This window comes from Microcebus murinus, chromosome 20, assembly GCF_040939455.1.
Source record: "Microcebus murinus isolate Inina chromosome 20, M.murinus_Inina_mat1.0, whole genome shotgun sequence".
Lineage (NCBI taxonomy): Eukaryota > Metazoa > Chordata > Mammalia > Primates > Cheirogaleidae > Microcebus > Microcebus murinus.
In genome coordinates, this window is record NC_134123.1 from 24,077,983 (window position 1) to 24,092,319 (window position 14,337).

Consider the following 14,337-nt stretch of genomic DNA (forward strand, 5'->3'; position numbering starts at 1 on the left):
TCCTAGCTGGGAATGCCCCAGTTACCAGAGCCCACGTATCCTCAAGGTTTCCCGCTGCTGTTCTGTCTCCTGGGGTCCCGGGCAAGGTTGGCCAGTTCCCCCTCCTTGCCTTTGCTCACACAGTTTCTTTTGCCTGGAAGGCCCTTTTCCTTCTCTCCCCTGCCTCCTGCAGGATCCAGCTCCCATCCCACTTGTAGGAAGCCTTCCCTGACCGCCCCAGCCTCAGCTCCCCCAGCAGTGATCTGGGGCTATTATCATCACACTTGGGGCCTCTCGCTGCAGGGATGCTGTGAGCTTCCGGAGGGCAGAGGCTTGGCCTCCTTGTCCATGGGGCTCTAAAAACAGACTGGTCTGTACAGAACCAGGCCTCCCTCAGCTCTTCTCCGCTCAGGGCAGGGCCTGCCTGGGGTGAGCCCTCCCCCAAAGGCAGCCTCCCTCTGACGTACCCCCCTCCTCTAGTTAGCGTTACTACCCAGGGAGACACTTTGAAGGTGCCATCTACCCACCCACCCCTGCATTGCATGGGCTACTGATGCTTTTCTGTTTAATTCTAGAAATAATCCCTCCTGTTCTTTCCCACCGCCTCAGCCACGTTTCACATCCTCCTTACGCAGTGGCTGCAGCGTCTGCTGGAAGGTTTGTCCTCAGTGTCAGTTCTTTCTGTCAAACCCACCCCTGCCCCCACCCCAGCTCTGCTTCTCGAAGTTGCCACCAGAGGTATCTGGTAAATCACGGCTCTGGGCGTGTCGTCATCCCTTGCTGGAAAACTTGCACTGGGTCCTCTTTTCCTTAACTATCCCTACCTGTTCCTTACACACTCTAGACACCTGGTCCTGCCCTCAATATGCAACATCTTCTCAGCACTCTTTGCTTTTGACCAGGTTCTTCCCTGCGCCCAAGACATCCCTGCATTCTTTACCTGGAAAATGCCTCGAATGTTCTTAAGATCTGACTCAACTGGCTTCTCTCTGCCAGCCCTCCTGGACGGCCCTGGAGACCTGGCCTATTGTGTTTTCTTGCTTCTGTGATGACGATTGTGTCACTTTGCTGCAGTTACTTGTTTGTATGTGGATCTAGCCCACTGGACTGTGACCTGGTCCAGCTGTGTGTCCCCAGCACTGTCCCTGGAAATAAAGGCCCAGATGCAGAGAGCTTCTCGGATGCATGAATGGAAAGTTGAGCGAGTGTTGAATAAAGATGGTCAATCAACTGACAGTGCACTGTATTTTTGGTCTTCAATGGGACATTTACTTGCGTTCTCTCAGATACCCGGAAGTGAGATAGAGCCACTGTTCCAAACACAGCTGATCCTTTGTTGCACACAAAGGGAAACTGAGAGCCAGAGTAGGGAAGCACCCAGGGCCCAGCCAGCAGCAGAACTGGGAAGACCTGCCTGAGATGCCTGACTCTCGGTTCCTCTTTCTATACAGGTCACCTCCCTTCTTCCTCCAGGAGCCAACAGCAGGGGTGGCCTGATCCTTACAGCCCCTCTCTCCTCTCTCTCCAGGCTGGTCCGGGAGTTCGTGGCCCAGAACAATACCATGCAAATCAAGCATGTGATCCAGACCCTGTCCCAGGAGTTCGCCCTGTCTCAGCACCCCCACAGCCGGAAAGGGGGCCTCATCGGCCTGGCCGCCTGCTCCATCGCGCTGGGCAAGGTGGGCCTTTCTCCCCAGGGACAAACACACCCGCCATGGCCTTGTCTCTGAGCCATCCAGTCGCCTTCCCTCCCAAGTCCCAGCAGGGCGTTGCAGAGCTGTGTTTTATCGGCTAACCTTTCCACACCTACGACCAGCAGGTCTGGCTTTGTGGTCCCTCTCCTGGGAAGCAGGCTCGGGAAGGGCTCACACAGGCCTGAGCATCTCCAAGGGAGTCATCCCTTCTGAGCTGTCTTCTCCCCTTCCTGCCCCATCGCAGGACTCAGGGCTCTACCTGAAGGAGCTGATCGAGCCGGTGCTGACCTGCTTCAACGACGCGGACAGCAGGCTGCGCTACTACGCCTGCGAGGCTCTCTACAACATCGTCAAGGTGGCCCGAGGCGCCGTGCTGCCCCACTTCAACGTGCTCTTTGACGGGCTGAGCAAGGTACTGCTCCTGCCGGCTGGGCCAAGCTCAGTCCATGCACCGCACTTGACCTCCTGGGACCTTGGGTGCCTGGGTCCCTTTCCCCACATGCAGGCAGAGCAGATACGCATGGCTGCAAGGGACACTTACTGCCTGTTGAATCTAATGATTGTTTTTAAATGCACTTACATTTGCATTTTTTTTCATTTGTGCTTTTTTATTGCATGTTATGAAAGTATCAGTGTACCACACAGTGGAGGGAAAAAACTGATAGTTTGAGGAGCGCTGACCTCCCTGGTGGCGGGGATGGAAGTGAATCCATTGCATAGACGGTGTTTCCCGTGCCAGGAGGGTGATGATTTCTAGTGCGCATGTGCTCTAGAAACAGCTCTTCCAGCAGGGCTTTGGAGCCCCTGATACTCTCTTCCGCACCTCTCTCAGCCTCGTGGCATCCCCCTCCCAAGCGAGTGCAGAGCCACCGTGCAGTGCTACTGTCCCTGTAGAATGCCATGGTCCTTTCTTGAAGCCGTCCTATCCCTTCTCCAGGAGAGGAGAGAGGACTCAGCATTTTAAGATTGGAACCCCCTGAGGAAGGGTGATGGAAAGTGACCCCCGACCCAGTCGCAGCAGGGAGCAGGCACCCAGCGGGTCGCAGGAGATGTCCCTGAGCAGAAGGGGATCTGCTTCGTGGGGCTCCTTAGCTGGCTCTGTCTTGCCCATCCCCAGCACCCCAAATTTGCTTGCTGGGAGAAGTGCTGTTAGGTGTTCCAGGCTGCACCAAGGCCTTGGCCCTGGGTTTGCAGGAGATCAGTGTCATCTGTTCAAGTGTGACCACAGTCCCTGTATCTCTCCCCTCTGTCCCCTTCGCAGCTGGCTGCTGACCCAGACCCCAATGTGAAAAGCGGATCCGAGCTCCTAGACCGCCTTTTAAAGGTATTTGTATTTTGTTGCCACTTCTATTTCTAGAATCTGTTTCTCCCATCTGTCTGTACAGCTTAGAAATTCTATCATTAGGGATGCTCTTCCAGATTTTTTTTTTTAGTATCTTAATTTACATACAATAACATTTACTCTTCTGGGTGAAGTTCTTTGACACATGTATAGAGCTGTGTACCACCACCATAGAAATGCAGAACTGTGCCATCACCCTAAACATCCTCTTGTGCTGTTGCCCCCGAGAACAGGGACTGAGAGATCCATCCAGACCCCAGAGAAGAGGGTTTTGCCATTGGTTTAATTCTCTTCACTTTGAGTCCTGCTCTCCATCCACCAATTTTGCTTGTCCTCTGGCCTACGCCAGGATGGATACTCCAGGAGCCTCTCCTGCCTGGCTCAGGCTCTGTCATTTTCCTCTGTGGTCACCTGAGCCCTGGAGCCAGCCCTGGGCCAGCCCTGGTCTCTGGCTCTTGGCAGCTCACGCTCCTTTGGCCCGTAGGACATCGTGACTGAGAGCAGCAAGTTTGACCTGGTGGGCTTCATCCCCCTGTTGCGGGAGAGGATCTACTCCAACAACCAGTACGCCCGACAGTTCATCATCTCCTGGGTAAGGTCTGGCCCAACTCTGTCTCTCCAGCCTCTAGTTGAATGAGCCTCTGGTTTAGTAAAATGTGCTCTCTGGAACACCCTTGGCAGTCCCTTCAGTCATAGGATGCCTCCTTATTATCCCTAGAATAGCCAGTGACACCTGACAATCTGAAGATATTTCATTTAGCTTTGCCCCCAAAGCCCATCATGTTGGCCCTGGAGGGATCCAATTCCTTTTTTGTCCCGGGAAACCCAGATTTCTCTTTGAAGGCAGCAGTGCTACTCCCAGCAGTCACGCCTTTCCTAGCTTTGTCATCCTTCCTCAACCATTCCCTTCTCCCCAGGCATCTGGATTTCCTTAGAGTCAAATTACCATTCCCCTGGAGGGACGTGATAGCTGCTCGCATCCCCTCCCCCATGGGACACATGCAGCAGGGTCCCCTTCCCACTGCCCAGGCCCAGAGGATAAGGGAGGAGGAGACTAATTGCTCAGGCTGGCGTGACTCCCCCTCCTGTGTTCCTCCCTCGGGCAGATCCTGGTTCTGGAGTCCGTGCCAGACATCAACCTGCTGGACTACCTGCCCGAGATCCTGGATGGCCTGTTCCAGATCCTGGGCGACAATGGCAAAGAGATTCGGAAAATGTGAGGGCCGCCTGCTGTGCGCAAGTACCCCACAGCACAGACAGGTGCAACCGAGGGGCAAGAAATGAGCCCCACTCTTCTTCCTGGCAGACGTACTTCCTGCTCAAGGAGCTGAGAGCTCAGAAGCCATCAGCCTCTGGGAACACTCATCCGCCACGTGTCCAAGTGTAGTCGCCCCCTGGGTGGCCGCCCCCGAGCAGAACTGGGTGCCGGTTGGGGCTCCTCAGCCCTGGCTGACACGTGCTGTTTCCACTCTCCTTTCTCATCGGTAGGTGTGAGGTCGTTCTTGGAGAATTCTTGAAAGAAATCAAGAAGAACCCCTCCAGTGTTAAGTTTGCCGAGATGGCCAACATCCTGGTGATCCACTGCCAGACCACAGGTGAGTGTGGAAAAGCCCCATGGCCACCGCCATCTCGGCTTCAGCAAGGGACAGGAGAGAGTCCTGGGAGGAGTGGTAACCCGTGTGACACTGGGCCCTGGGAGCAGGGTCTCTGTGAGCAGGAGATCTAGGTTCTCTGTCGACATGGAGGTCCTTTCACCAGGTGTAGCCTGGCGTGAAGTAAGATCCAAGGGCCTCCCTGCTGGTGAACTTGGCCTTAGCACTGAGAGTTGAATGCTTAGAGGTTGGAATTATGTATCGATAAGCTTCTGGTGGGTATCAAACCACCACAGAACATAACTGCATAAAACAACAGTCACTTATTAGTGGCCATGAGTCTACTGGTCACCTGGGTGGTTCTGCTCACCTGGGTCAGGCTTGGGTGGGCTTAATTGTGCACGTACGGTGAACTGGAGGGTTGGCTGGGCTGGGTCATCTGGCTATCGGCTGGGGCAACAGGGGCAATCAGGCCTGAGTAGGGAGATAAACCCCACTTCTTGATGAGAGGAGATACGGAGTCGCATTGCAGAGGGGCAGGGATGCAGGGAGGGCTCCTTTCACAGTTTAACACAGGATCGTCATTCCACACCAGCCTGTGCCTGAATGTTCCCTTGGAGAGCAAAGTAGGCAGGTAACAGAGCAAGCCAGCTGGGGACAGCTTGGGGACAGTCGGTGGCAGGGAGCGCTGCGGCTGCTTATGCCAGTCCCCAGGAACCCACGATTCCCCTTCCAGACGACCTCATCCAGCTGACAGCCATGTGCTGGATGCGGGAGTTTATCCAGCTGGCCGGCCGGGTGATGCTGCCCTATTCTTCTGGGATCCTGACCGCCGTCTTGCCCTGCCTGGCCTACGATGACCGCAAGAAAAGTATCCTTTGCTCTGGGAGAGAAGAAACCAGAGCAGCCCCTAAGGAACTGTGAAGTCGAGGGACCGACCCTGTAGTGGGAGGGTCACCTGGAAGGGAACCTATGAGAAGAAGAGGAGCATCTCACAGGGGCACCAGGATAGCACGGAGAGCCGGGGCAGAGTTCAGACTCCCTGTCCGCCCAGCATAGCCCCTGGGGAGGACCGAGCTTCTGACCGGGGACACCAGGCTTAGAGAAGACCCCCCTGGGTAGGGCCACTCCTTACATCAGTGACTCAGGCATCAAGGAGGTGGCCAATGTGTGCAACCAGAGCCTGATGAAGCTGGTCACCCCTGAGGACGATGAGCCGGATGAGCCGAAGCCAGCGCTCCAGAGGCAGGCAGAACCCCACCCCGATGACACCCTGGCGAAACAGGAAGGAGCAGGCAACGGTGAGTAAACTCTGCCCCTGGCTCCTCACCTTCCATAGGAGCCCCAGCCAGAAGTCACAGGACTTGCCTTGGGGCTGCTTTATACATGTTAAGTAGTGCTGGCAACAGCCCAGCAAGGTGGCAACTGCAGATAGGCACAGGGGACTAGAGCTGCTATTTCCTGCCGCACAGGCCACTAAGCCTTTGCTTAATCTTTGTCCTGGGCTCAGCTACAGGAAATAGCTGTTTTCAGGATAGGGAGGTCTGGAGCGTGGAGCGGGTACCAGGATTCAGGACGCGCTCGGTTCTTGGCCGTGGACATCCAGCCACCTACAGGCCCCGCTGCCTTTACCGTGCGTGTGGTTCTCAGCGGAGGGAGGGTCAGGAAAGTTCTAGCTTCAGTTTACTCAATACTCGGGAATTTCACTGCCCCAATTCAGTTCCTTTTAAAAATGAAGTTGTTCTAGTCTTTCAAATTCCTTTAACGTTTCCTTGTTTATCTGTAACATAAAGAAAACTACTTTTATGCTGATTAGTATCTGGAGTTTGACTCTGGATGTTACCCGATGTTTTCATATCTCTTGGGCTTCTTTTCTCACTGAGAGGTGACAGATCAGCACTGGGATGCTGTCCACCTTTGCAGAATCAGCAAGAGAGTAAATTGATGCACACCCTGCTCAAATCTGTAAGGATAACAGAGGAAGGTCTGGAACCTGCACCCAGGAGCCAAAAGAATTGCTAAAGCACGTTCTCCTGTTGCCATGCGCAGACTTCCCTTGTGAACATCTGAGCAGAATGTCAAGCATGTGTGTCCCATGGACCTCGGTTGGCTGCTAGAATTGAGCAGTGGTCCTTGCTGGGCTTGTCTCAAGTGTCAGATTACAGCTATACTGTCACCACTGCAAGTCAGAGCAGCAAAACAGCTGGAGGCAAAGTAGTGCTCAGCTGGAGCATTGGTGGTTCAGTGGTAGAATTCTCGCCTGCCACGCGGGAGGCCTGGGTTCGATTCCCGGCCAATGCAGCAGCTGGAAACTTTTTGGCAGCTCCTGGGGGGTAAGTTAGTACAGGCCTTTAAAGAGAGGAGCTTTCTTCCCAGAGGAAACTAGAAGACCAGAAGAGACTGGAAGGAATAGACATATTTATGAACTCTCACTGATATATGAGTATTTTATTTTGGTGCGTTTTTTTGATTCTCATTTTAAAAAGTTTGGAAAGTAGAGAAATATACAAAGAAAGAAGGCTATGCCCACCAAGAGGCAATCACTATTAAAATTTGGCATATTTTTTCCAGTTTTTTATATATACATATATAGTTAAGATGAAACTATACAACTTCACATTCCGCTTTTATTTCCTGTGATACTGGGGGGTTTTTTATTTATTTTTTTCTTCACTTTGTTTGTAGCTTGACAAGTACAACATGTAGAGGTTTTGACTATTGTATACTGACTTAAAAGTTTACAGTGCCTTTTTTTCTATTTTTGAGACAGAGTCTCACTCTGTTGCCTGGGCTAGAGTGTGGTGGCATCAGCCTAGCTCACAGCAACCTCAAACTCCTGGGCTTAAGCGATCCTTCTGCCTCAGCCTCCCGAGTACCTGGGACTACAGGCATTCACCACCATGCCCAGCAAATTTTTTATCTATATATTTTTAATTGTCCAGCTAATTTCTTTCTATTTTTTTTAGTAGAGACAGGGTCTCGCTCTTGCTCAGGCTGGTCTCGAACTCCTGAGCTCAAACGATCCTCCCTCCTCGGCCTCTCAAAGTACAAGGATTACAGGCGGGAGCCACTGCGCCCAGCCTACAGTGCCTCTTAATCTATAGAGTCAGAAAGTAGAATAACAGTTGCCTGGCATGGGGGAAAAGAAGGATTAGGACTAACTGCCGACAAATGCATGATTACTTTTGGAGGTGATAGAAATGTTCTAGAATTAAATAGAGGTGATGGGTACACAACTTTATGTACTAAATGTACTAAAAACCACCCAGTTGTACACTTTTGTGTTATGTGAAATTTTGTTATATGAATTGTTTCTCAACTAAAAAATAGTTATTGCCTGTTCCCCCAAAGTGGAACCCAGTGGCCCCTGCCCTCCATTTCTGCTTATGTGGCTGTAAGTCAAGTTCTCTGAGGAGGAACTGCTTCATTCTGTGGTTCGTGGCAGCAGCTAAAAACCTCATCATTAGCTGAAGCATTGGTGGTTCAGTGGTAGAATTCTCGCCTGCCACGCGGGAGGCCCGGGTTCGATTCCCGGCCAATGCAGTTCACTTACCCTTTTAGGGAGTTTCCCTAAGCATTCTTCAAACAGCTGCCTGCTCAGGCGACCGTTATCCTAAACCAGGATAAATTCAGGCATCTTGGCTCTGGATTTTACTGCCTCTAAAGAGCACTTTGGCAGATGAGAAGCTCACTTTATGGCAGTTCCCAGAGACAGCAGCAGTTGTTCGGGACCTTTACATCCACTCTCAGGCCCGCTCAGCTTGTAACTACATAATCACCAGTCTTTTCCCAGGATGCCCAAGAGAAGGTCCCAGAAGCCAGGAGATAGGGGATTAGCTGCGCAATGGACAAGTCCACCCCAGCCTTTCCCTCTTACTCTTCCCTCTCTGCTCCCGCTGTTCCAACCATGGGCCAGGCTGAAGACAGGGCCCTCCTGCCTGGTCTTGGTGAAGTTGTGCTGACTCATCCACAGCCCCACGTTCTTCACTGCACACTGCAGGCAAGACAGACAGACAGACATATACACACACACACACACACATACACCCTCCAGAGCTTCTCCCTCCTCCACTGACCACAGACCTCCGGTCAGGGCAGCCCTCATCACTTGCTCTGGCCCCTGCCTTGGCCTGCCCCTTGGGGGAACCCACAACACGTGTCCTTTCCCAGGTTCTCAGTTCTTACGCCACTTGGCACATCCAGCGTGGTCCCCTCTGTGACGTTCCCTGGTTGTCTCAGGTGTCACAGCAAAGATTTTGGGGTCCCAGCAACCTGCCTGTGAGTCCTGGCTCTGCACACTTCATGTCTGTTGCCCACAGACAGCTGTTCACCCTTTCTAAAGCTTCAGATTGCTTCCTTGTCAGAGTGAGAGTAATAATATCTAACCTGGGGTATGGTTGTGAGTCTCAAAAAAAATTTTTTGCATGTAAAGCAAGTGCTTTGTTGTTGTTTTAATCTATGTTTATGATATAAATGTCAACTTAATAAGACACTCGGGCAGACTTCTGATAAGAAGTGTAATATGGGACAGCAGTTTTCGTTCCTTCCAGAGCCTCTTGAGAGGATCCATTTCCTTGCCCTTTCCAATTTCTTAAGACCACCTGCATTCCTTGGCTTGTGGATCCGTCACCATTAACACTTTGATGTGAGAGGCCAAATAGTGTAGTTTGAGTGTAGAATCTGGGGATCCGGGCCAGGCATGGGGGCTTCCGCCTGTAATCCTAGCACTCTGGGAGGCCGAGACGGGAGAATCGCTTGAGGTCAGCAGTTCGAGACCAGCCTCAGCAAGAGCAAGAACCCGTCGCCACTAAAAATAGAAAGAAATTAGCCAATGATGGCACATGCCTGTAGTCCCAGCTGCTTGGGAGGCTGAGGCAGCAGGATTGCTTGATCCCAGGAGTTGGTGGTTATTGTGAGCTGGGCTGCAGCACAGCACTCTAGTCCAGGCAACAGAGCAAGACTCTCTCTCTAAAAAAAAAAAGAAAAGAAAATATAAGAGTGGGAAAACTTGTGACATTCAAATTAGGTTTATCATTTAGTTAATGGTATTGTACGGATGTTAACTTCATGGGTTTAATAATTGTACTATGGGCATGTACAATGTTAGCATCCGGGCAGCTAACATTTGGTGAAGGGTATAACAGAGAATTCTTTACTCTTTTGCAACTTTTCTGAACATGCAAAATTAATTTCAAGATGAAAGCATTTTTTTTAAATTTAGGAAAATGTATGTAAAATATGGATCAGGCAATGTAAATGGTGTCAGTCTCACTGTAGAGATGAGAAAACTGAGGGCAAAAAGGGTGCCCAGGCATGCTGTGAGTCACAGAGTCTGGGTGGGTTCCAGAGAGTACTGCCAGCTCCCTCCTGTCCCTACATGCCATAGGACTGAAGCCAGCGGACCAGAGCTCAAGTTGGACTAGGGTCCTGCTGGCAGCCTTCCAGATCCAGAACATCTTGGCTCTTTAGGAAATGTAATTAGATGCCAAAAGACAAAGGTTGGAATTTTAGGATTATTCCTTAAGTGGGAAAAATAAATCAGTGATGCCTTTTCTATCCTGGGTCGTGCAGCAAGAAGTTAAACACAAATGACAGGTACTGAGTTGGCCACACGGAGGAAGACTGGGGCCAGGTGCAGGGTCACAGTCCTTTCCCAGAGTCATTTTTTAAGCCCTGTATTGAGATACAATTCACACACCATACAATTCACCCAACTCGGATGGGTACAATTCAGTGACTTTAGTGTATTCACAGAGTTGTATAACCATCGCCAAAATCAAGTTCAGAGGATCTTCGGTTTCCTAAAGAGAATCCCTTTCCCCCTTCTCTTCCAGCCCTCGGCAGTCTCTAACCTACTTTCTCTATAAATTTGCCTATGCAGGATGTTGCCTGTAAATGGAATTATATAATATGTGGTCTTCTGTGATTGGTGTGTTTCACTTAGCACAGTGTTTTTTAAAGTTCGTCCGTGCTATATCATGTATCAGAACTCCACCTGTTGATCACCACATACTAGTTCCTTGTATGGCTGCAGCGTATTTCATTTGTCCATCTGTCAGCTGGTGGACGTTTGAGTTGTTTCCACTTTTTGGCTGTTGGAGACAATCCTGATGTGAACACGATGTCCAAGCTTTCTGTGGACATAGGTTTTCATTTCTCTTGGGCATATACCTACGAGTGCAATTGCTGGGTCATACGGGACTCTGTGTTTAGCCTTTTGAGGAACTGCCAGGCTGTTTTCCAGAGTGACTGCACCATTCCTACCAGCAGTGGGTGGGAGTTCCAGTTTCTCCACATCTCACCAACACTTGGTATTGTCGGTCTCTTTTATTTTCGCTGTCCTACTGGGTGTGAAGTAGTGTCTCGCTGTGGTTTGGATTTGCGTTTTGCTGCTAGCTAAGGATGATGAGTGCCCCAGTCATTGTGAACGTCCATTGCCCACAGGCCAGTAGCGCCTTCTGAGATGTCCCAGGTGTGTTCGGCACTGGCGTCCCCTCCTTGAAAGATCACTGTGCCTGAGAACTTACAGGCATGGGTACTGTCCGAGGGCTTTGGGGCATGAGTTGGGTCCTCAGGGGTCTAGAGCCGTGTTCCTTTTTGAGAGCCTGAATCAGGGTGTGGGTACTATAGGGTCTCACGTGTACTTGTAACAGGGATCTTTTTTTTATTTTATTTTAGCGTATTATGGGGGTACAAGTGTTAAGGTTACATCTATTGCCCATGCCCCCCTCCCCCCTCGAGTAAGAGCTTCAAGCATGCCCATCCCCCAAACGTTGTACATCTAACTCGTTTGGTTGTATATACCCATCCCCTCCTCCCCCCTCCCACCCTCCCGACACCCGATAAATGTTACTCCTATATGTCCACTGAGGTGTTGATCCGTTAATACCAATTTGCTGGTGAGTACACGTGGTGCTGGTTTTTCCATTCTTGAGATACTTCACTTAGTAGAATGAGTTCCAGCTGTATCCAGGAATGTACAAGAGGTGCTATATCACCATTGTTTCTTAAAGCTGAGTGGTACTCCATGGTATACATATACCACATTTTATTAATCCACTCATGAATTGATGGGCACTTGGGTTGTTTCCACAGCTTTGCAATTGTGAATTGTGCTGCTATAAACATTCGAGTGCAGGTGTCTTTTTCGTAAATTGACTTTTGATCTTTTGGGTAGATGCCCAGTAGTGGAATTGCTGGATCAAATGGTAGATCTACTCGTATCGATTTGAGGTATCTCCATATTGTTTTCCACAGAGGTTGAACTAGTTTGCAGTCCCACCAGCAGTGGAGGAGTGTTCCTCTCTCTCTGCATCCACGCCAGCATTGTAACAGGGATCTTGTTTATTCTAAAGACCCAACAGCCTTTCGTGACACCTTGTTCCTCTTCCTCCCCCAGGAGGTCCAGATGGTTCTTGTGACTCCAGCTTCGGTAGCGGCATCAGTGTCTTCACTCCGGCCAGGTAAGTAGTTTGTTCCAGCCAGAAGTGTTTGTGGAAGGTACACAGCCGAGATCTTTCCTGGGTGCGGGAGACTGTATCAAAGACCCAAGGCAGACTTTGCTTGAGGCCACACTACGTTGGGTGCGCCCTGGTACACAAGGGCATTGCTTGATGAAGGGTCTGAAGGGCACTGGGCAAGCCCACCCCACCCACCCTGCTGGACAGGTAGCTTTTTGGGGAGGGATTAGAAACTGCAGGAGGGCAGTAAATGCAAGTCATAAACGTACAGCTTGTGTGGTGACTGCAGTGAGACACTTGCAGGTGCCTGGGCCCAGCACCTTCTGCTTGTGCAGGACAAGGTGAGGCTGACAGGACATCCCAGAACATACGTAGTCATTAACTGATAGATTAAGGGCTGGAGCGCAGGCCCAGGAGCGCCCAGGTCAGCTGTAATAACGAAGCCTTCCACGAGAGGGCAGTGCAGGCCAAGCAGCGAAACAGTCCCCCTCCTTGCGACTCCCTCCAACTCCCTGCAGGGACATGGGGTTCCCCTGGGGAGGGAACTGCCAGGGTTCTGTCCTGGTCTGAGTCCCCTGGACTGGCCCCATGCCACTTTTCCTTCGGGTAGCATTGGTGCCTGTGGTGCTGGATTGGATGGCAGTTTTGCTACAGGGGGTTTCTTCCCTCTGAACTTGATGGTGAACCTGGGCCCTGGGGGAGCCAGTCATTCGCGAAGAAAAGACGTGCACTCAACCCCAAGAGGCTCTTCTCCCAGACCCTAGGACCTTTCCTCCTTTCATATCACTTGTGAATTAATTCTTATCTCTAAGGACCCTGAGCGTGTTTTCCAAGCATGCAAATACTGACTATAAACATGTACCCCAGGGCCTCTTCCACATGCGTCAAGTTCAGCAAATGTAATATTCGCTTGTTTTCAGTCAGTTGTCATGCATTTCCAGAGCACCTGCCTTGTTCAGGTTCCGAGATAAAGAGCCGGCCCTGAACGTAGTGCTTTCGTAGGGAGACAGAGAAGTAGCCAGGAAGTTACCAGAAAAACTGGTGGTTGCAAAGAGGGGAGAAGTTACTGGAAATGGGGGTGATTGCTCCTCAGAGAGTGTTGGGGGAATAAGCCGTGGTGCCCAAGCTGGCCTTGAGAACGGTGGGTAGCAGGGGTGAGCACTCAGCAGGTGCTGCCGGGGCCAGGTGCTGTGCTGAATCCTTTGCCCCGGACCATTTCGATTTTGTTTAAGTCCCCTGGGGTCAGTAGTATTATCTTCACCTTAGGAGTGAGGAATGAGGGCGAGCAGGGGGCTGCTGTGTAGAGAATGGACCTAGGGGCTCAAGTGGGCACAGACCAGCTGGGGAGCCACCACAGCCATCCCGGCAAGCAGGGACAGAGGCTCTGCTGGGGGTCCGTAGATGGAGAAAGTCGTGTGGGTTTGAGGTTTGCTTTGGAGGCAGAAAACGGGATTAGCTGATGACAGGAGAGAGGTGAGGGGAAGAATAACTTCTAGATATTTAGCGGGAGCCAAACTCCAGTTACGCTGGTATCATTTCCCAGCCGGGGCTGGAAGGAAGAGCAGGTGTGAGTGGTGCGGTCCGAGCGCCGCTCCAGGTGGCTCTGAGCATCCCAGAGGAGGGAAGGAGGTAGGCTGGACTCTGGATCCCGGAACTCGGGGAAAGGTCTGGACGGAGATGCAGGAGACCAGGGTGTCCTGCCAAGGGTTCTGCTGTTGTCCCGGAGGCCGTGGGAGCCGGCGCTGGGAGTGGGAATGGCAGGATCAGATCTGGGATTTAGACACCTCCGTCTGGCAGCTGAAAAGCCTGTTGTAGACTTGTCACTATAATCTGGGCGACAGGGGTTGCCACGCTCCAAGGGAGTGGCAGTGGGAGGTCGGGGAGGTCCAGGAAGAGGCACAGGGAGGGCCTGACTGATGGATGTGGGGGGCCCCAGCTCCCCGCTCCCCTGCTGGGGAGACAGCGCTGCTGTTGGCGGGCTTGGGCCTACGGGAGCCTCAGTTCTGTGCGAAGGCCAGGAACCGACAGACTGGAACCAGGGTTTTGGGTCATACCTGTCATTCAGTAGCCAGTGGTGACTCCTTTCCTTTTAAAATAAAGAAACAAACAAGAACAGATCATCTGGTCCTTCCTGACTCCCGGCAAGAGCATGAAGCTTTCCTCGCGGCAGCTGCACAGCCTGGTCGCTGGCCGCTCTAGGGGGGGGCAGCCTGCAGAGCTGGAACGTCAGAGCTGGGGTGCCTGGGCCCCACCTCCTCCCTCCCGCAGTC

General features: G+C 51.7%; 1 protein-coding gene and 2 non-coding genes across 3 annotated transcripts in view; all 3 read left to right on the forward strand.

Moving 5' to 3' along the window:
- Positions 1-14,337, forward strand: part of VAC14 (VAC14 component of PIKFYVE complex) — a 99,588-nt gene that overhangs the window by 13,899 nt on the left and 71,352 nt on the right. Inside the window, exons 2-10 of the mRNA XM_020282638.2 lie at positions 1,508-1,658; positions 1,918-2,085; positions 2,935-2,997; positions 3,500-3,607; positions 4,122-4,231; positions 4,504-4,610; positions 5,344-5,478; positions 5,756-5,908; positions 12,007-12,070. Coding sequence (XP_020138227.1) covers positions 1,508-1,658; positions 1,918-2,085; positions 2,935-2,997; positions 3,500-3,607; positions 4,122-4,231; positions 4,504-4,610; positions 5,344-5,478; positions 5,756-5,908; positions 12,007-12,070 — 1,059 coding nt within the window. The remainder of the gene's footprint in view (positions 1-1,507; positions 1,659-1,917; positions 2,086-2,934; positions 2,998-3,499; positions 3,608-4,121; positions 4,232-4,503; positions 4,611-5,343; positions 5,479-5,755; positions 5,909-12,006; positions 12,071-14,337) is intronic.
- TRNAG-GCC (transfer RNA glycine (anticodon GCC)) lies at positions 6,838-6,908 on the forward strand. Its single transcript has one exon. It is a non-coding gene; the product is annotated as a tRNA-Gly (tRNA).
- On the forward strand, positions 8,080-8,150 carry TRNAG-GCC (transfer RNA glycine (anticodon GCC)). Its single transcript has one exon. It is a non-coding gene; the product is annotated as a tRNA-Gly (tRNA).